Source organism: Argopecten irradians, chromosome 2 (assembly GCF_041381155.1).
Source record: "Argopecten irradians isolate NY chromosome 2, Ai_NY, whole genome shotgun sequence".
NCBI classification, from domain to species: domain Eukaryota; kingdom Metazoa; phylum Mollusca; class Bivalvia; order Pectinida; family Pectinidae; genus Argopecten; species Argopecten irradians.
In genome coordinates this window covers 69,044,291-69,066,912 of record NC_091135.1, presented here as the reverse complement: position 1 = coordinate 69,066,912, position 22,622 = coordinate 69,044,291, and the positions used below count along the sequence as shown (strand labels likewise).

The following is a 22,622-nucleotide window of genomic DNA, read 5'->3' as shown; positions in this document are numbered from 1 at the left end:
ACCAATACCTGGCTACAAAGTGTAGCCATTGGCAAAGAAACGGGGTGAAGTTATAGAACACTAGTTAGGATAGTCATGCAATAGACAACGGCAAAATCTTATCTTTTAGTCTTCTTTTCAGAGGTCCAAGTTCTTGTGCTCTTCACTTAGTCGGTAAATTTCAACCACAAGGCTTTAAAAGCATATACAGCAAAGCTTGTTTATAACGAACTCCGAGGACCATGGACATTTCATTCGCTCTATAAGAAGTTTGTTGTAAAGATAAAACGATAGACATTGTCTTAATTTTTAATTTTAAAAAATATTTAAGGATTAACTTGAATAATTTTTTTATGTTATGGAGATATAACACAAAAATCTGAGTGTACTCTAAATAAACCGCGAAGCGGTTTATGATGAGAGTACACTCAGATTTTTGTGTTATATCTCCATAACATAAAAAATCTATTCAAATTAATCCTTATAATTCAATTTACTAAAGATAATCTCTTCAACATTTAAAATTCATCTTTGGACTCTTTTGTCTATGAAATTATTACGCCGTCATCTCTGCCAATAAGAAGCGACGTTACAAACGGCGACGCCATTTTTTCCTTTATGGGCTGATAAAGTAAATTTTTAAGCCAATGAAAATGCTCGTAACAAGCAAAAATGAATTATAATTATATAATACCGTATGTATTATCAAGCATAGCCTTTATTGAAAATATTCAGATACGGTTTGGAATGATTGATAATTATCTAGCTTAGTGTGAAATGAAGTGTGATAATGAGGTGAACCGTCGCAAGAATATATTTACTTTAGACGTAAATTGCAGTCTCCAATTTGATATTAAACACACTCAAGCTTATTAATCCGGCACAAATGACAGTGATTAATGATTTAACCAGTACATGTATACATTGAACGCTACATACCTGTAAAATGACTACATCTTTGATTTTTATGAATGGACATGTGAAACCCAGATACAAAATGTATATAATTAAAAAATGAAAAATAAAAGGTGGTAAAGAAGCTAATGAGCTGAAATATACAGGAAAGCGGGAAATAATTATAATAAACATTTTTAAACAGCCGCAATACATTATTTTAATTGTACCAGATACATGTACGTACACAAGGACACTTTATGTATATACATATTTAAATATTGACTGTTGGCTGGATATTCATGCCAATTCCCTGTTTATATAGAATTCATGGTTACTTCATTATACGATTGCCTAGGTACTGCAGTTATGTTCTGAGTGTATTACAAGTGCATTTCTGTTCGTATATATCATGGATATATCGTCTTTTTAAGTGTGTAGAACTATTGTTTATAGGAATATAAGCTGTGAATTTGTGAGCAAGTTTTCAGCCATCCTCGATATCCCAGGGGTTCCGATCACTAACGATGTCTACGTGTAAGTACGTAATCGGAATCCCTGGAGTAGTAAGGATGATTTTCAGCTGGAGAAAATAGTAGCTGCTAACTAACGCCGAACTATATTCAAGTTATTAGTTACATGTAACGTTAGTTATCATGTCACACACGTGTACGTTAAAATGTCCCACTTTGGTGCCCCATGTATGCATCTCACTATTTACACTCGGCATTTCTTGATTATGAAGCATAATAAACATGTAATGAGCCACTGTCAATACATATGTGGAAAAAATGAGTGTCAAACGTTAAAACAGTCGTATTGCCGTCAACTCGAAACTACCCTAGCTCATGGCACGCTTGTTTTGGTTACCACACGAGGTAATCTTATGTATGGGAATCAGTCCTTTCAATTTTAAGAATTCTTTATTAATAAATAATTCAGTAATTATCCTCATTTAAAAAAAATGAAGTACGTTTCATAAGGGATGTTAATGTAGATCTTAGCAAAGTTTGGTGAACACATAATGGACTTTAGATATTCCACATAAAATTTTGTCATGACTTCCAACTATTTCAAGTTTTGAATTTGTCGTTTGATCATTTTCCAGTTCTTTATTGTTGTCTGTGTAAACGTTTAATCAATTCCTTCCCCCTCCCCTATATACATCACAATGGTTGTGTAATTCCTTCCACTCCTCTTACTATACATTACGCTTCATTTGTACACGCTGTTTACACATTTGTTTGAACGTCATCACTCTATGTTTACGATGCATTTTACATATACCTTATATTTGTACCTTTTTGATTATATCACAATGCTTGTGTAAGTAATGACCATGCTATATCGTCATCTGTTTTGCATCAGTGACCTTATATAGCATGTGTTATTTGATGCACATGTTGAAATGGCGTTTTCCTCCTTTGGCGATTCATGTATATTTCAAAACTTAAACATGTAAGTTTACCGACTATCATAAAAAGATATCAAATCATGCATGGAACAGAGTCCCTTACATAATTATTATAGATTTTTGAATATAGAAAATATACATAACCAAAAATAGATTTCATTTTTACTTAAACATAAATAAAAAGTATTTTTGTGTGATAAATGTAATAATGTATCGTATGTGTAAGTTATATAAGTAATGTACAACTGATGAATACATCAATTAGCTATTACAGCTCATGCGGTTTGACTGGCTGGACGTAGTTGTTCATTTATGAATTGCAGACGGACCTGGTGATTTTATATTGTTTTCATGTGAGTTTTGAAAAAGTCCTCACATACCTGTATCGTAAACTGCAGGTCCGTCAGGATATATACTTGAAATAATGACTTTTACAAACGGTCGAACCGGTTATTCCGAATAAACGAAAACGGCCCTGGTATCTGGACACATCTGTATACATGGGTAGGGACTAATTTGTCAAACTCTTGTTACATGGAAATAAATGAATTGCACAACAATTTATGGATTGTTCGTTAAACACATTTCAGCACTAGTACCTGTAAATGAATTTTGTTGTATTTGTAATGCGGCTGTGAGCGAGGAAGAAGAGGACGGTACTACCTGGTTCTAATAGTGCGTTTTAAAGCGTCACCATACAATCTATGTGAATTGTTTTTATCTTTCCTTTTTTTTTTTATACATTTCCATTTTTATAACTGGTATTCTAAACAAGTCAAAAGTATCATTGTATCCAATAAAATATACGGAGACCAGATCAGACAATTGTTTCATCTAGGATTTGCCGTAGTCCTTTACAGAAATTGAGAAATTTACTCCCCGCAAAGCTGACCACACTAACAGTATTTAAATATGTCTTAAGTGTATATAGTATCTTTCTACGGGATTGTCACTTTGTTTGGAATCATATGCCCATTTCTCCTTAATGTTTGTAAATGTTATTAATGTTTTACCTTGACCGGTTCCGAACTAACATTTATTAACACGTAATCACAACATGTATAGTGGCACTGAAGTAGGGTGAGGTTCTGGAACGTCTGCATTCTTTCTGGTACCGACTAATAGATTTGATAAACATGAGAGAGAACACGTTTGACTGTTGTATTTAACGTTCTTCAGAAGTACTGGGGAGCTCAAGCCTACACAGACAGATATGTCTGAAATCGTGTTCGATGTTATTATTAGATAAAATATTGACAGTAGTTTGGTCTTTTTCACAATCGATTTGCTAGACCATTGAAAATGTATAATTGAGGGATCAAAATGACCAATACACTCACATGTTCAGTCAAAATGACCAATACACTCACATGTTCAGTCAAAATGTATGTCTTTATGTTTATGAATCAATATGTTTTCTCTCTCTCCAATATCTTGCATTCCATTTTGTTATATATCATATTGCATATGTATGCCTTGTGGTTCTTTTGTCGGATATGAATCCCATTTGAACTTGTGTTTCAACCCTGAGTTTTAAAGTTGTATGGTCTATCACTTTCGCTCTTTTTGTCATAGTGAAAACTGTTTAAGTGTTATACACACTTTTCCCCGTCTGTCCGAGGTTTAAACTTTCTACTTTTACCACTTTTTATAAAGTTGCAGCACTGGAAGTATTTTTAATTATAGAAGTAAAAAATCTTTTTAACGTGTACACGTCAAAAATAAGCTCGAAAGATGCCGAATCATTCCGAACTCTTCCGAACATCGTCGCGACATTCTCGAAGTAACACGAGAGATGTGAAACCAAATGTCAACAATTTTTTTCATAAACAAAACATGTGGTCGACCTCAGCAGACCGGATTTACAAAGAAAATAATGCATGCACATTACAATATTTGATACACACAATATTGAATTACGGCAAGTGTGAGTTAGATGTTTCAAATACTCGCTCTGTGGACATATACCAGCACGATTTGCTCATATTAGCCAGAAGGAAAACGTAAATAAACACATGTGCGCTTACGCTAGTTACCTGGATCACCACGTGCAGGACGTGTGGACATAAGTCACGTGGTACGATTCGGAATGTGGCGGTGTTTGAAGGCGCTGTATTCAAAACCAGGAATATATGATCCCTAGATTTCGGCGCTCTTATAGGCCTACATATTCTTTTTGGGAGATTAATCAATAAGTTACATGTGCATGTTCAAATATCAAATGTTTAAGCAATATATCGTTACAGTGAAAATTATCAGAAATACAACTTTAACGTAGATATTACAACAGGCGGTGTCTTCGATGAATAGAGTAACGTTTATTCTCCCGAAACACCAGGTTCTCTTGATGCTTTTTTTTTATGTATTTCCGTTCAAAATACTGTTTCATTTATATTCAATGTACTCTGGCAAGTATCATCGATGGAGCAGAAAACGCTCGCTCTTGTTTGACACTTAATACTACTTAGTTTGTATCTAAGGAGTACCCATGCTTTATTGCATAAACATGATAATTATTAGATTTTGAGTTTGAGTTTCGGTTTCTGATGTTTTCAATTCCCTAATTGCAATATGTGAAAATAAAGCTGATCGCCTGATTCATCCTTTATCTATGACATAAAGATGTAAGAGTATTTTAAAATTGTTTTTTTTTTTTTTTTTTTAATTTTCATTCTTTTTTTATTTTTCAGAAATTTTCAATATGTAAAAGTTACATTAGACATCAGCACACAAATCATTCATCATCTTCATCATTATCATCATCATAATCTTCATTCACTCAATCATCATCATCATACATATACGCACTCAATATACAACGTCATTCAATAATCATCATATCCAACAGTAGCAAATTATGTTTGATTACCACTATCACACCCAATAAACAGCATCACTACAGTTACAGCTTTGCACACTAACACTTCACTCTATCCGCATCTCAAAAATGTCCTCACCATATGTATTTCAATATCAAGGTCAATAACTCTTATATTTTAATATCATAATCAATGTTATCAAATATATAAGATAATCGTACAAGGTCAAGGTCATCACTGTATATTTCACATGTCAACTAAGAAAGAGAGAGCGAGAGATTTTAAAATTATTTTATACTTAAAGTATCGTAAAAAATATGTTGAACTCGATGAACTTGACTGGTGGACCATTAAGTTGCCGGGTTAACGTCAAGTACATATGGAGGTCTCGTGTCACATCAAATGTTGGACACGGTTAAAAGGATATGTTGGTATTCATGTGTTATCTAGTTATTTCGAAATTCTAAAAAGATTTCAATGTTTACTCAACTTATAACCTTACAAGTAAATAGTTATACATTTATGAAAAGTTAATTTTTGATTAGCTAAAGATGGACAGCATTGATTATTATAGAATTATGTATGTAGTTCATCCATATAACATTTAAAATAACAATATAAAACGGCAATTAATCTATCTAAATGTTTATCAAAAAAGTTCTTTTAAAAAAATGCCATTCGTGTCATTATCACTTTGTTAAATTGTTTTCAACGGTCGGTTTTGTTGTTTCCGGTTATCTTTGGAAAATCACCAGAGTCAAGATGAAGGAATGCTGTGTGGGATACTGGTGTATATTGTTATACCGGACAAAGACTGGCCACCAGCAAAAAAAAAATCACTAAAATTTGGCTTGGTTATTTTTGTCTCTTCTACATGTCTGATTCCTAAGTTTAAAACTAGGGGGAGATAATCTTGCAAAACTCTTCTGAGAAAGTCTTATCAACAACTTAGGGTCTGGTGGCCAGTCTATACCTGACAGTGGTCTATCGAATGTGTGGGGCAATGTTTGTTGGTCTTTCACCAATTATAATCCAAATGATAAATAGCGAAATAAATAGCTTTAACCTCTAAGGATGCTTCTGAATGTGTCTTTATTTGGTTTTTCGAAGCAGAATTTGTATACTGGAAAAGGACAGTACAGGCAGATGCACTGTTTGGGTATTGTATCTAACTCACGTGATAGTAACATATCTATCATGTCCTATTGAGAAACCATGATGTACATGTATCTAGCGAAGAATTTTTTTTCTAAAAAGTTGTTATTTAAACCTGTCAAGATCGTCGCGTTAAAAGTGTGATGACGTTGTTCGTTCACGGTCAATGACCCGCCGCATTCACTTATAGGACATTTGATCTGGTCGTCTTTAACAATAAAGAGAACTGATGAAACCCCGATATAGAGTACTATTATGTTAAGAATATTAACAAATACGTATATGCTGATGTCAGCTTTCCAAAACTGTGTGAGAGCTGTTTAGAGTCTCAATATTTAAGCATTTCAGTTTTAAAATCTGACGAAGGTCTATAAATTATCAAATACAACTGTACTCTATGAATTAGAATGTGACTTATCGGTGACTTGCTGCGCAATGATTTGAAGCGATATGCGAAGAAAGGGCTTTCTTTGACATTCATTTTATATGTGTGCGTTGAATCACTTCAAAAGATTTAAACGATTCCTTAGTATCAAAACTGCCCACTTTAACATTTTTTCTATCCTTGTCGAGGTTAAATGTCTCTGGCCTTTTTGTGATGTCCTAGACCATCCACCCGGAGATTCAGAACAGTGAACTCACTGGTCTCGGTTACATGAAAGTTCATATCATAGACATTGCTAGCTTACTAGCTTACTTTCTTCATTCTCTTCAGCGAAATATAGAATACAAACATTGTTGGTGAGTTTGTTTCCTGGCTTCCTCTCCTTTAATTTCCATCGTTTGTGGTTTTACATATTGAATTTTGGGCCGCGGTGGCAGAGTGGTTAAGATGTCTCGACATATCACAAACCCTTCACCTCTGCGTCACGAGTTCGAATCCCATGTGGGGTAGCTGCAATATTGTAGCTCAAAAGACTTTTGGACAGAAAATGATGTCGTCTTTAGAGCTACAATTGGTGCCTATTACTGCTAATGGAGCAAAGTAATGATTATGCAAACCATTATAAAACGTCTGTTTGCATTATATCGTACTTGTTTGATATTGCTTAACTACTCGGCAATATAACTGAACCACATAAAATATCAAATTCTCATTGAGGCATTATTTTTTTTTACAAAATACATATGAAGGTCTTTCTGAAGGGAATTTATACGGCAAGTCCACAAATTGTGAATTTAACGTCTTGTGAACGGTACGGTAGATATAAAGAATGGTAGTTATGTTTGGTTTGGACAAAAATAATATATAAATGCATGTATACGCATAAGATAATCGAAAACCGACAAAAAAGTATAGAAAACTGTGCCCGAGTGATTTTCGGAGGCAGTGCTCCACTACGACACACAGGGACCAATTCGTACCCGGCCGAAAGGTATAGTAGGCCGGGTACGTATATTCGTTCTAATGTGGGGCAGTTGCCAGGTACTGACCGCTGGCTGGTGGTTTTTTTTCCGGGTACTCCATATTTCCTTCACCAACAAACCTGGCACGTCCTTACATGGTACTGGCTGTATCAGGACGTTAAACTAATAATAAATTATTGAATTTCAATTTACTTTTACCTTTGATAGTGTATCTATTATGTTTTTCACAACAATGCTTCTCTAATTCCATAACGATCCTTTTCAGGTTTACGATGACGGATATAGAAAGGAAATTTTAAGAACATTCCAAGATGTATAACTGTTAGAACCTTTTTCTCGATTGCAGTTTCATTGCAGTTTTAGACATTCTTCGCGCTAGATTTCTACACCGGTACCTGAACAGAAAGTATATGGTTAGTTTTCAAAAGAAAGTCGAATTGAAAGTGTTTTTATCAAGAGCATATTACGTAATGACGCTATCAGTAAAGGTTCCCGTCATCATTAATAATGTATGCATTTATTCTCTCTTATCGGACACACGAACTTATATTAGTCAGTTGTCTATTGATCGGATTCACCAGCAGGCATTGACAACATTTTCATTAAGAACACATATACGTCCGACTATTTCTAAATTTGATGGTACAAATGTGTTCAGTATACCAAGTATCAACTTGAGTAACTAGAAGGCCTTGTGTGTATTCGATTGTATCCTTAGTCTGTCTGCAAGTTTTTAATGCAGTCTAATTATTCACCCCTTGATTATTTAATTACTCGGGTAAGTATTTATAGTACAGCCTATATAGTCACCTCTTTAGTAGTTTAATACACAATATCGTAATTTTGGCATTTTAAGTATGCTAAGTTATGAATGCATTCAAAGTACAGTCTACAAATTCACCCGTTAAAGATTGGGTATACAAAATGTAAATAAGTCGGTGAGTTATTCGTCATTACAGAGCGCACATCGACCGTAAGAAATGTAATATACACGTCACTGACCCAGATCCGTGTTCTATACAAATGTGATTATCTTCTTTGTCATTAAGAACGGATTTCTATAAAGTATTTATATATATGATTTATATATATATTAATATGAACACTTTGGAAACAAAACCACACCTTACATTCTCTCCGTGTTCACCAAGGATTTATAATCTCATATACGTCCTTGGTGTTCACTAATGATGGTAAAATTTGTGTAATAAGGAAGCAAATAAATGAGTCTTTAACATGGTCATGTTGCAGGACGAAATTAGACTTGAACATGTTCATCCATATTTACAAGACAAAGACAACACGGATTGTATCTTGAATAGAATAATGTGATAAGTGTCAAATATCAAATTATCCCCAATTATACATATCAAACCATCACACGTAGTCCTAAGAAATGCCAACCATTTGGCTAGAACTTTTTTTCCTTAGCACTCAGGACTAAGGTCATTCTCTATGAATATATGGTCCCAATGCGACAATGGTATATAGCTTATGTGTATCTTTTATATATCTTTAACAATAACAAGTCTCATTGTTTCTAACAGGAATTGTTTCAGACAGAGATAGAGAGAAAGAGAGGAGAATCGAGATAGAGAGGAGGGGAGTGAGAGTAAAGAGCACCGTAGTAAGAGAGAGGGGGTGGAGAGAAAATACAAAAAGTAGAGAGAAATACATAAAACGAGAGGGGGAAAGGGAAAAAAGACAAAACGAGAGAGGGTAAGAAGGGAAAGACATCGAGAGAAAGTGGAAGAAAAAAAAAGAAAAAGAGAGAGTTCTCCCCCTGTTCCATTTGGCTAGAACTAGTGAAACTTAGCCTGAAGATTCCGTTTTGGATATTAAGATGATTCAGAAGTAATAAGTGTATGTCCGGGTACGAATAATTATTAATTAACTTTACCTACGTATACGAGTTCTTTTATTATCACTATAATCATGTACATGTATTCACCTTTTGAAATTAAGAAAGCTACATTAATTAAATTATAACAAATGTGTATACGCCAATCTACACTGAATATTATAGCTTTAAATATTGCGCTGTCAATGAATCACAATACTTCTGGTTTCTTCTAAATAATAATTTATTATAATAATAAATCAAATATACATTGATACGCCGAGACCGCCATATCAAATAGCGACCTATGCTTGATCTACTAGTATGTAGATATCTATAGTGTGTGTTAGGTGCTAATTGTTTAAAGCCGAACTCAGCTATGGACATCTAATGACAGCCTCTCCCGGATTCGTTCATGTTCAGTAGTAGCAAAAAACTTATGTATAATTTACAACCTTATATCAAGGGTATTTAACGGTACGACCAAAACAGGACGGATGATGAACAACTGAACTATAGACGAATGTATAGTGCGACCTTATTTAAAGTTATTTAGCGTTCGAAATTATATTTTTATTCCCTGGTCAACGTAACTTTGTTTACAAGCAAGGAAGAAGTGAGCAAGAAGTCGATGGGATGCCCATAATGCCGGTACTATTTTAAATTTGAAATACGCCATCATTATTCTGACATGTGTGCAATATTTTTACTTTCGTGTGATTAAATGCTTTAAAAATATTTTTTTTTTTTCAAAACCTACTCCATGCCTTGATACGTCGCATATCATGCATGTTATGGTGTGCTTCCGGGTTTTTTGTTTTATGTGTAAATTGTTAATTACCTGTGTTTGTATGAAACTACTTCAAGAGGACGATGTCGTCTTATATGAAATTAACCTGCTGAATCTCGGCCTAATCATAAGTCACACGTGTCGTCGGTTTGGGTTTTATTAATCGTCATCAAATTGGGGCTAATATAAGTTGAAATGTCATTTTAGTTGCAAATGCGCACACAATTTCACAAAGTTGAAGTTTACGTCACATAAAACGTTAATGTTTATTAATAGACCTAAGATGATGCACTCGAACAAATGGACATTCCTTCGTACGAGCGCACCGCCGTGTCCCTGTGAACCAATCAGAATTGAGGATTTCATAACCTACTTAAAATCCATACGATCGCCCGCGAGATAAACAGAGGTACTACGAGAAAACCGCTATGTTGTTTGCCGGTTTCTCTACACACCTGACGGAGAGATATCCTAACTGTATGGACATCGCTTCTAGGGTAGGTTTAAAACATATTTTAATTTAACTTATATACTATATTTCCAGAAACATCGCTGTTCCGTCAATTTACATGCGTGAGCATTTGAGCGTGACATGCCGGGTTCACGTGTGTAAAGGTTTTGAACTCGAAGCTTTCCTCACGAGACTTATATTAATGTATGTTACTACCGTATGCTTTCATCTAAAATTAATTAAGACTTCCTGGAATCGGATCTAATTTGTATTGTATGTAAGATAGAGCAAGTGAGAAATATAAACAGTCGAGGTGAGAAACCAGAACACTCCCTCCCCGTTGAGCCCCCAGCTGCTTCAAGAACTTTCATCAGTGCAGTTTTGTTGCCGTCACGTGCGAGTACTTATGTAAGCGTACAAATACAAGTAGGCATAGGCCTAATAGGTCTATGTCTTATGACAAAATGCAGACAAAGATTATTTTAACCAGCATTGTTATTTTAAACGGTTGCAACTTCCATGTAGCCTATTCGTAGTAAATGATTAGGGGCAGACAATCAATATTTATGGTCATGGTGCTTTGTCTAAAATATTGGCCTTGTTGACCTGGATGGCAGTGGATTGTGTGTGGTTAATATACAAAATATATCTAACAAATATATCTTAATTAAGACAAGCAATGAAGATATCTTGGTATCAAGACTAAAATTCTGCAATTTACGGTATGCACATTATATGAATAAGATATCTGACTATATAATCAATTGAAGTTTGTTACCATTATTTCTCAGAAAGTACTAAACTTACTGAAGGTATCTGTCTCAAATTTCACGTGCAGGTTCCCATAAGACCCGAGTTGTGGCTCACAGTGCATATTGCATTTTGGGACTGATCGGTTTTCAAGATGGCCGACAGGTCGCCATCTTGGAATGTGATAGTTGAAATTTGTTATAGCTATTTCTCAGGAATTACTAAAGTGATCTATCTCAAATATTTTTATTTGTAGGTTCATCTATGAGCCTAGTTGTGCATTTTGCATTTTGAGACCAATCGGTCAATAAGATGGCCAACATATAGCCATCTTGGATTTTGATACTTGAAGTTTTTTACTGCTATGTATCTCAGAAAGTTGCGCAGGAATCTTTCTGAAATTTCATATGTAATATGTAGTCAAAGTTTTAAAAGCAGAGAAAAGATCCCTCTCTCCATTGTCAGACGTAGATCATTATTTGGTGGGCGCCAAACTTGTTATGAAACCTTATGTTTTGCTCTGGAAAGGTAGAAACCTTTTGTTTATGTTTTGCTCCGGAAAGTTTGTGTACTGTTAAGTAATAATATAAAGAATCATATTTTATACTGTAAAGTCAAAAAATGGTTTAGAATATTTATTAGCTTAAATAATGAATTTCTTTAAGTATTATTTCTATGGCATCATCCTCGATACTCCAGGGGTTACTATCATCCATTTACATAGTACATACCATATTTATCTACCTACTACCTGGTCTACCTGGCTTCGGTCTGTTAGCTAGAGTACCATAATACACTGTTAGTAATCAAATCATTACACACATTTTTATTAGAAAGAATTGTTTCATCATTTATTGAGTACAGGCAGCCAGCAAAAACTAATTCCAAGAGCGTGGTACTTGTGAGGGAAATTTGTTGTGTAAATGCTTGTGTCTTGCCGTAAATTTAAATTTAAATAAATTGTCAATAGAACCATTGTCATATAGCATCCAATTTATTAAGATTTGATGTTCATTATCTACTCTGTAAACTCTTCTGAAATAAATTCAGAGATGCCAAATTTCTTTGTATGAAACTTTGTTCATACAGAGTAGATAATGATCATTGAATTTCCATTAGATTGACACAGTATAAAAATGTATAAAATTCAAGTGCACATACAATTTGCATTTTTAAATTTATTTCTAAGGTCTATAATAATCTAGAAACAGTACCCAGTCCATAGTTTGAAGAAAAATGCTCATATACTATAGGTAGATAGGGTTTGACAATTTGGAACTCTGGAAACACAAGCAGATTATAGAGATATATATCCTACAAATTAATATACTCAGTAAAGGACAGTATCTACATTCCATCTCAACAAGTTTCTTTTACCCCAAAAAAATATATGCTCCAAAAAATAAAAAGTTTTCATGAAATACTGTATCAATGAATAACTGAATTGATTGGTAAAGTCTGCCTTAAAATGCTTTGTCATGAAGCAAACTAACTGTAGCTGAAAAAAAGTTATCTTTTCAATTTTATTAAAATTATTTTGAAGTTCATACCGTATGTCCAGTATTCATTCATCAATCATCATCGTAAGTATTACACATAATGGTCTAAGGTAGAAAACGATTAACTCAATCAATCATCATCGTAAAGTATTACACAAAATGGTCTATGGTAGAAAACAATCAATCATCATCGTAAAGTATTACACATAATGGTCTATGGTAGAAAACGATTAACTCAATCAATCATCATCGTTAAGTATTACACATAATGGTCTATGGTAGAAAACGATTAACTCAATCAATCATCATCGTAAAGTATTACACATAATGGTCTATGGTAGAAAACGATTAACTCAATCCATCATGATGGTAAAGTATTACACATAATGGTCTATGGTAGAAAACGATTAACTCAATCAATCATTATTGTAAAGTATTACACATAATGGTCTATGGTAGAAAACAATCAATCATCATCGTAAAGTATTACACATAATGGTCTATGGTAGAAAACGATTAACTCAATCAATCATTATTGTAAAGTATTACACATAATGATCTATGGTAGAAAACGATTAACTCAATCAATCATCATCGTAAAGTATTACACATAATGGTCTATGGTAGAAAACAATCAATCATCATCGTAAAGTATTACACATAATGGTCTATGGTAGAAAACAATCAATCATCATCGTAAAGTATTACACATAATGGTCTATGGTAGAAAACGATTAACTCAATCAATCATCATTGTAAAGTATTACACATAATGGTCTATGGTAGAAAACGATTAACTCAATCAATCATCATTGTAAAGTATTACACATAATGGTCTATTGTAGAAAACTTTTAACTCAATCAATCATCATTGTAAAGTATTACACATAATGGTCTATGGTAGAAAACAATCAATCATCATCGTAAAGTATTACACACATAATGGTCTATGGTAGAAAACTTTTAACTCAATCAATCATCATCGTACAGTATTACATATAATGGTCTATGGTAGAAAACAATCAATCATCATCGTAAAGTATTACACACATAATGGTCTATGGTAGAAAACGATTAACTCAATCAATCATCATCGTTAAGTATTACACATAATGGTCTATGGTAGAAAACGATTAACTCAATCCATCATGATGGTAAAGTATTACACATAATGGTCTATGGTAGAAAACAATTAAATCAATGGAATTTTATATATATGTTGCACTCCAGGATAAGTTTACTTGTAACAACTTGAATAAGGTATGTAATGCTAATTATAACCAGGTAGACTTGGGGTAGATTTCTGCAACATCATGATGACATTACATTATAAAGTGATACTCTGCTGATCCTATAACAGACATCGGTTTTACACCATTTTTACCACCATCAAGGCCATGATAATACAGGCTATAATAGCATACAGGTGTTAGCTATAACGTACCAAAGAGAATTGGGCGGAAAAAATTCTGGCCTTTTTTTAATCCTGGATGAATTCATCCATGACATGACATTCCAGAATAATTTTTAGCTGAATTTCATTTTTGCAAAATCATGCAAACAGCTTTGCTATGCATGAAATGGTGAGAAAACATCTCTGGACATTTCAAGATAGAATGAAAGACAGGATAACATACAATGCTTTTATTTAGCTTTATCATGCTTGGAATTTGAGAACTGAAGAAACATTTTATTTTTTTTTACGTATGATTTGACAGAATTTTGCATTGAAATGTCTTATTCCCTGTAATTATTGTACAACATATATATAAATAGATGTTAACCTGTGAATTTGTTCGATTCTAAAGTTGAGTTGTTTTACAGCTTCAGTAATATTTAAATTCTAAATTATTTAAACCCTACTCTGTCATGTGAGTTCTTGTGTTGCTGACACACAATGAGTCACAATACAGCAAATTAAAACTCAGATAATATCATTATTTCACAATGATTTTACACTTTTCAAAGCAAAGATAAAAAAACCTTTGGTTTTTAGAAAGTCGATTCAGACCTTGGCTATATATTTATCCCCAATTAAATTATCTACATACCACACTTTCAGCCATTTATGGAATGCGGTTTAAAAGTCTCAGATTTGTAATAATAACCTGTAAATTTAAATATCTTTTGCAAAATATATTTAAACCAGTGTTTATTAATTTACTTGTTGTGATGCCAGGCTGAACATGTATAGGAAGAACAAGTATATAAAAATCTACTGTACATTACAAATCATCTTTCTATAGAATGACAAAGACGATCAATCAGGTAATAATTTGATTTTATGTGCTAAACTCATCTGAGCTTTTACACTATTTGTTTGAAATTTTGAGGTCATTTTTGCTTCCCCAATAGTATTAAGGAATCTTAAGTCGAGCACTGTCTGCATACATGAATATTTTTGTGGGAAATTTTAAAAGCGACTCAGTCATTGGTCAAACAGAATCATTGGCTAGGAGATATCAATGAGCCACAATTCGACTTGTTTTATTGTAAAATTACATGTATATAAGTAAAAGCATGAAAATCATTGCCTGATGATGATGACCGCATAACTGAGGTATTCAAATCAAATTATAAGTAATTATTCTCAATATCTTTTGGGTTAATGAAGTCTTAAACAAAAATGAGATGGACATTCTTTTTCATAGATGCGTCACGCTGATGAAGAATTTTTGTCTCGTTATTTTTTTGGCTGTGACTTCATGAACTCAAAAGATGTTGAGACTAATGCTTAAATGCTTGACAACATTAGATATATAGGTCATATAAGGTTAAGTTTTTATTTGAACCCAGGTCAGTAGCTACATTCCCGATGTGTCATGATCTGATCATCACATAAAATCTTGACCCAGTAATTATAATTATTTTTACCGAGCCATCGGGAGGTGAAAACTGATCATGATTGACAAATATTTGAGTTACTATCCTTTACTGTTTAACCATTTATTGACAATATATACGTGTGCGAACAGTGATGAATGTGATCCTAGTTTTTCACTGACTAACCCACTTTAGGTTTTTTCAATGGGCTGTGTGGGTTTTAAATGCCCTGGTGACTTGGTCATTCATAGGTACCAACACCAATTAAGTGAGATCTTACCTATATATGGGTTTTATCAAGCTTTTGTAATACCATGTGTTGGAGATCGTGGGGGTGGTAGTTATTATTTATACAATGTATTTTCTTCATGTCAAGTTCAGCCATTAATCTGGAAGTTTGCCATCAGATAAAAACTTGACCACTCAAAGACTAGTCGGCTTAACATACAACTTTGTAAACAGACTGTTTGATTAGATATAAATGTAACAACTTTGTAAACAGACTGTTCGATTAGATAAAAATGTAATACATGAAAACTAGAAAACACAAATGATTTGTGTGCACTTTTCTGAGTAAGGTACAATCATATTATCGTGTATAAATAACTAACTAAATTTTGTTTTATGAGATTAAGTTGACAAGAAAGTTGCTGTGCACTTAACAATAGTTCAGGGTCAAATGGCAGATTTTAAATGTCATGGTCAGTGTAAAATCATGAGCTTGGTTGCTGGACTGTAAATGACCAGAGCTATTTATAAAATTGCATCATAGTTTAGAAGTAATAATTCTGGATTAAGAGTTCCTTTTCTGTCTGGGTTTTCGGGTGTGCGGACACACCTTGTCTACGGTCAAAGTGGTAAGTTATCCTTTGTAAATTAGAACATTGACAGGTATGATATTAGATCATCATTAAGATGAAACTGTCTACTGATGTATCTATTAAGAAAATTATTTTTATGTTATTGGGCAAAAACATATTTTATAAATCAAATAGAATGAATTAAGGAATACAAAAAAAAAAAAAAAAAAAAAGTATATGGTTTATTTAAAGTAATGCTTTAATTGCTTTTATTTGTATATAATATCAATATGTAATATATTACTCTGAAAATGACAAAATTTAGAATTGGTAAATGGAATACATTTATAGAATTGTCCACAAAATGTTGAAATTATTTCTTTGCGTGTGAGCTAGTGTTATTTGAAGACAAGATGATGTCCCTTTTTACTGACATTATATAGTAGACATTAATCGTAACAGTCTTAAGTACATATGAATATAACTGATCAACAGCTGTTTCACATATTTATTACTAGTCATTGGATCAAAATTCCACATCAGCATTTACAAGGCAGTGTATTGGGTACACACACTTCAAGGTTGACGTGCTGCTCATGCATATGGTCAATTGGTGTCTTACTAACAGTAAAGGGAGGGCTTTATCGAAACAAGTTATTATTTAATAAGTTCATCTCTTGGCTGAAAGAATTGTTATTCACTAAAAGATTGAAGATTATCATATTGCCATGGTAACCAGTATGTTTTTGTATATTTTACAGGACACCATGGTGTTGAGCTACTCCTAAACCAACTACATTGGCTATATATAGCCACTAAAGGGGGGTCAAGGGTCACATGTCAGGGCCAGCAACTCTGAAAAGCTGAGGTTCCGTTTGACCATTATATATCAAGTGCCTTATGAAGATGTCCTCCACATCATGTCATGCTAATGGTACAGAATACACTGATGTTATAGTTATAGGTAAGTGTTTTGTATATATCTGTCACCATGGAACGGGAGGGGGCCTTACACTGATGTTATAGTTATAGGTAAGTGTTTTGTATATATCTGTCACCATGGAACGGGAGGGGGCCTATAGTGGTGGTACAGAATGCTGGTACACACTGATGTTATAGTTATAGGTAAGTGTTTTGTATATATCTGTCACCATGGAACGGGAGGGGGCCTATAGTGGTGGTACAGAATACACTGATGTTATAGTTATAGGTAAGTGTTTTGTATATATCTGTCACCATGGAACGGGAGGGGGCCTATAGTGGTGGTACAGAATACACTGATGTTATAGTTATAGGTAAGTGTTTTGTATATATCTGTCACCATGGAACGGGAGGGGGCCTGTAGTGGTGGTACAGAATACACTGATGTTATAGTTATAGGTAAGTGTTTTGTATATATCTGTCACCATGGAACGGGAGGGGGCCTATAGTGGTGGTACAGAATACACTGATGTTATAGTTATAGGTAAGTGTTTTGTATATATCTGTCACCATGGAACGGGAGGGGGCCTGTAGTGGTGGTACAGAATACACTGATGTTATAGTTATAGGTAAGTGTTTTGTATATATCTGTCAACATGGAACGGGAGGGGGCCTATAGTGGTGGTACAGAATACACTGATGTTATAGTTATAGGTAAGTGTTTTGTATATATCTGTCACCATGGAACGGGAGGGGGCCTGTAGTGGTGGTACAGAATACACTGATGTTATAGTTATAGGTAAGTGTTTTGTATATATCTGTCACCATGGAACGGGAGGGGGCCTATAGTGGTGGTACAGAATACACTGATGTTATAGTTATAGGTAAGTGTTTTGTATATATCTGTCACCATGGAACAGGAGGGGGCCTATAGTGGTGGTACAGAATACACTAATGTTATAGTTATAGGTAAGTGTTTTGTATATATCTGTCACCATGGAACGGGCGGGGGCCTGTAGTGGTGGTACAGAATACACTGATGTTATATTTATAGGTAAGTGTTTTGTATATATCTGTCACCATGGAACGGGAGGGGGCCTGTAGTGGTGGTACAGAATACACTGATGTTATAGTTATAGGTAAGTGTTTTGTATATATCTGTCACCATGGAACGGGAGGGGGCCTTACACTGATGTTATAGTTATAGGTAAGTGTTTTGTATATATCTGTCACCATGGAACGGGAGGGGGCCTTACACTGATGTGTTTTGTATATATCTGTCACCATGGAACGGGAGGGGGCCTGTAGTGGTGGTACAGAATACACTGATGTTATAGTTATAGGTAAGTGTTTTGTATATATCTGTCACCATGGAACGGGAGGGGGCCTGTAGTGGTGGTACAGAATACACTGATGTTATAGTTATAGGTAAGTGTTTTGTATATATCTGTCACCATGGAACGGGAGGGGGCCTTACACTGATGTTATAGTTATAGGTAAGTGTTTTGTATATATCTGTCACCATGGAACGGGAGGGGGCCTTACACTGATGTTATAGTTATAGGTAAGTGTTTTGTATATATCTGTCACCATGGAACGGGAGGGGGCCTTACACTGATGTTATAGTTATAGGTAAGTGTTTTGTATATATCTGTCACCATGGAACGGGAGGGGGCCTTACACTGATGTTATAGTTATAGGTAAGTGTTTTGTATATATCTGTCACCATGGAACGGGAGGGGGCCTTACACTGATGTTATAGTTATAGGTAAGTGTTTTGTATATATCTGTCACCATGGAACGGGAGGGGGCCTTACACTGATGTTATAGTTATAGGTAAGTGTTTTGTATATATCTGTCACCATGGAACGGGAGGGGGCCTATAGTGGTGGTACAGAATACACTGATGTTATAGTTATAGGTAAGTGTTTTGTATATATCTGTCACCATGGAACGGGAGGGGGCCTATAGTGGTGGTACAGAATACACTGATGTTATAGTTATAGGTAAGTGTTTTGTATATATCTGTCACCATGGAACGGGAGGGGGCCTGTAGTGGTGGTACAGAATACACTGATGTTATAGTTATAGGTAAGTGTTTTGTATATATCTGTCACCATGGAACGGGAGGGGGGGCCTATAGTGGTGGTACAGAATACACTGATGTTATAGTTATAGGTAAGTGTTTTGTATATATCTGTCACCATGGAACGGGAGGGGGCCTATAGTGGTGGTACATAATACACTAATGTTATAGTTATAGGTAAGTGTTTTGTATATATCTGTCACCATGGAACGGGCGGGGGCCTGTAGTGGTGGTACAGAATACACTGATGTTATAGTTATAGGTAAGTGTTTTGTATATATCTGTCACCATGGAACGGGAGGGGGCCTGTAGTGGTGGTACAGAATACACTGATGTTATAGTTATAGGTAAGTGTTTTGTATATATCTGTCACCATGGAACGGGAGGGGGCCTTACACTGATGTTATAGTTATAGGTAAGTGTTTTGTATATATCTGTCACCATGGAACGGGAGGGGGCCTTACACTGATGTGTTTTGTATATATCTGTCACCATGGAACGGGAGGGGGCCTGTAGTGGTGGTACAGAATACACTGATGTTATAGTTATAGGTAAGTGTTTTGTATATATCTGTCACCATGGAACGGGAGGGGGCCTGTAGTGGTGGTACAGAATACACTGATGTTATAGTTATAGGTAAGTGTTTTGTATATATCTGTCACCATGGAACGGGAGGGGGCCTTACACTGATGTTATAGTTATAGGTAAGTGTTTTGTATATATCTGTCACCATGGAACGGGAGGGGGCCTTACACTGATGTTATAGTTATAGGTAAGTGTTTTGTATATATCTGTCACCATGGAACGGGAGGGGGCCTTACACTGATGTTATAGTTATAGGTAAGTGTTTTGTATATATCTGTCACCATGGAACGGGAGGGGGCCTGTAGTGGTGGTACAGAATACACTGATGTTATAGTTATAGGTAAGTGTTTTGTATATATCTGTCACCATGGAACGGGAGGGGGCCTTACACTGATGTTATAGTTATAGGTAAGTGTTTTGTATATATCTGTCACCATGGAACGGGAGGGGGCCTTACACTGATGTTATAGTTATAGGTAAGTGTTTTGTATATATCTGTCACCATGGAACGGGAGGGGGCCTTACACTGATGTTATAGTTATAGGTAAGTGTTTTGTATATATCTGTCACCATGGAACGGGAGGGGGCCTTACACTGATGTTATAGTTATAGGTAAGTGTTTTGTATATATCTGTCACCATGGAACGGGAGGGGGCCTGTAATGGTGGTTATGTCTGGTCCCCATCTTGGGGACACTTTATGATCGCCTTATGAACTGCTTACCTTATTTGCATCTTTATTAATACCAACAAAAATTTATCTTTAAAATAATATTTATCAGCAATAATTATGAATATTTACAGTCAGTGGTGAATTGATAGTATAACCCCCGTTGATTTCAACCAAAGGCTACTCAACTTTATTTCTCGATAGATTGAGTATGTCACGCGCAATTTGGAGCCGTGCGGATGAATTTATGATGGTCCAAATCAGAACCTTTTGGTGTTTTCAGTACCGAACCTAGGTTCGATGAACATGTACATGTATAAAATAGGTTTTAACACATATACATGTACGTGTGTAAATACAAATGTAGAAAAGCTTCATTGTTTATGTTACTACCGTACCTCTTTGAGCAATGCTTCCGTGCGTATGATAAATAAACACTGTTGTACAATGTACAGTTTTGCACATTCCGATGACGTCGCAATGTTTACATGTTGTGTGTCGGTGAGTCTGTGTTGTTCGCTACAACATGTAGATCTACATCCTATTTGTATTTTTAACATCTTTGGTTGTACGCAAATGGATAAGATATGTTAGGACAACATCAGTCTTTGAGTTGCATAAGTTTAACCAAAACGACCTAGCACGATAATGCATTTTTGTTCGCCTCTGGGGACAGACAAGTCCTGTACGTTATCTACTGTGAATCGGCGAGAGTAGGCCTTACATACACAATGTACGTTTGGGTGTTTCGAAATATGAATGAAATGGAATCCTACAATTGTAGCTTTACAATACTTGTAATAGATATCTCTAATATTTATTGAAGTGTTTGAAACAACAATATAAATATATGGTAATATTTTGAGAGCGGTAAACGTTTACAGTAGTGGGCCTACCTGTGTTTGTACATGTTCCTCGAAACGACGTCCGATACATTTGAAAATCTCCAAAATCCGGAAATAATGACATTGAACTATGTAAATATGACAGATAGCATTAGGTTAAATTAGACACAGTAATTATATCTATACATATAGATAAGAGAATGTAATTTACTAAGCATTGGATACAGCAAGATGTGTATTATTGATATACTGAGTTACAATTCTATAGGCAGTATAGTTTGGAAGCTGTATAGCTTTTACAGTAATGTTTAGTGTGTGAAAGTCAGTATTTCTAATGTAACATTTGTAATTAATAATAGTTCTATATATTTTCTACATCATAAGAAAGAAGATAAAGTTATCTTTAATTTGCAACCTTTATATTGGTTGTGTACTGTATGGTTTCATTAATATATTAGGATAAAGATGTATCAGAAACACAGACTAGGCCTGTCAGGCAAAACCTAGAGATCCTTAGGGAGTCTGATTAGGGTGTCTTCTACCAGGTGTTGCAGGGACTTGTATAGTAAGGTCTTAGAGCCCAAAATACAGTTCCAGAGAGACTAGTAGTTTGAGAAGTTCTAGAAGTGACAAAAGGTTATAGTAAGACCATTGGAATATATATATATAAACATGGAGTGCAATTGGTGAATGTGAGATGCTGATGATGTAAAATTGTGGAACCCTAAGTAATAAATATGAGGAACTGGCAGTACGGATTGGACATTATATTTTTAGTGTAAACTAAGCATAATCATTATGTATGATTATGCAAGTGCTATGACCAGCCACGAGGGCCGGTCATATAAACATCCGTGTATTCAAGTAATTTCAAACGTGAACTGATTAAGTAGAACTCAAGTGATCACAAAACTGAAAAAACTCTCTGTTTGTC

The 22,622-nt window shown here is 34.7% G+C and overlaps 1 protein-coding gene across 1 annotated transcript in view; it reads left to right on the top strand.

Annotated features, from left to right (window-relative positions):
- Positions 1-10,618: 10,618 nt before the first annotated feature.
- LOC138316326 (oxidative stress-induced growth inhibitor 1-like) overlaps positions 10,619-22,622 on the top strand; it is a 28,379-nt gene continuing 16,375 nt past the window's right edge. The window contains exons 1-2 of the mRNA XM_069257997.1: positions 10,619-10,756; positions 17,344-17,546. Of these exons, the coding sequence (XP_069114098.1) occupies positions 17,483-17,546 (64 nt within the window). The 5' untranslated portion in view covers positions 10,619-10,756; positions 17,344-17,482. The remainder of the gene's footprint in view (positions 10,757-17,343; positions 17,547-22,622) is intronic.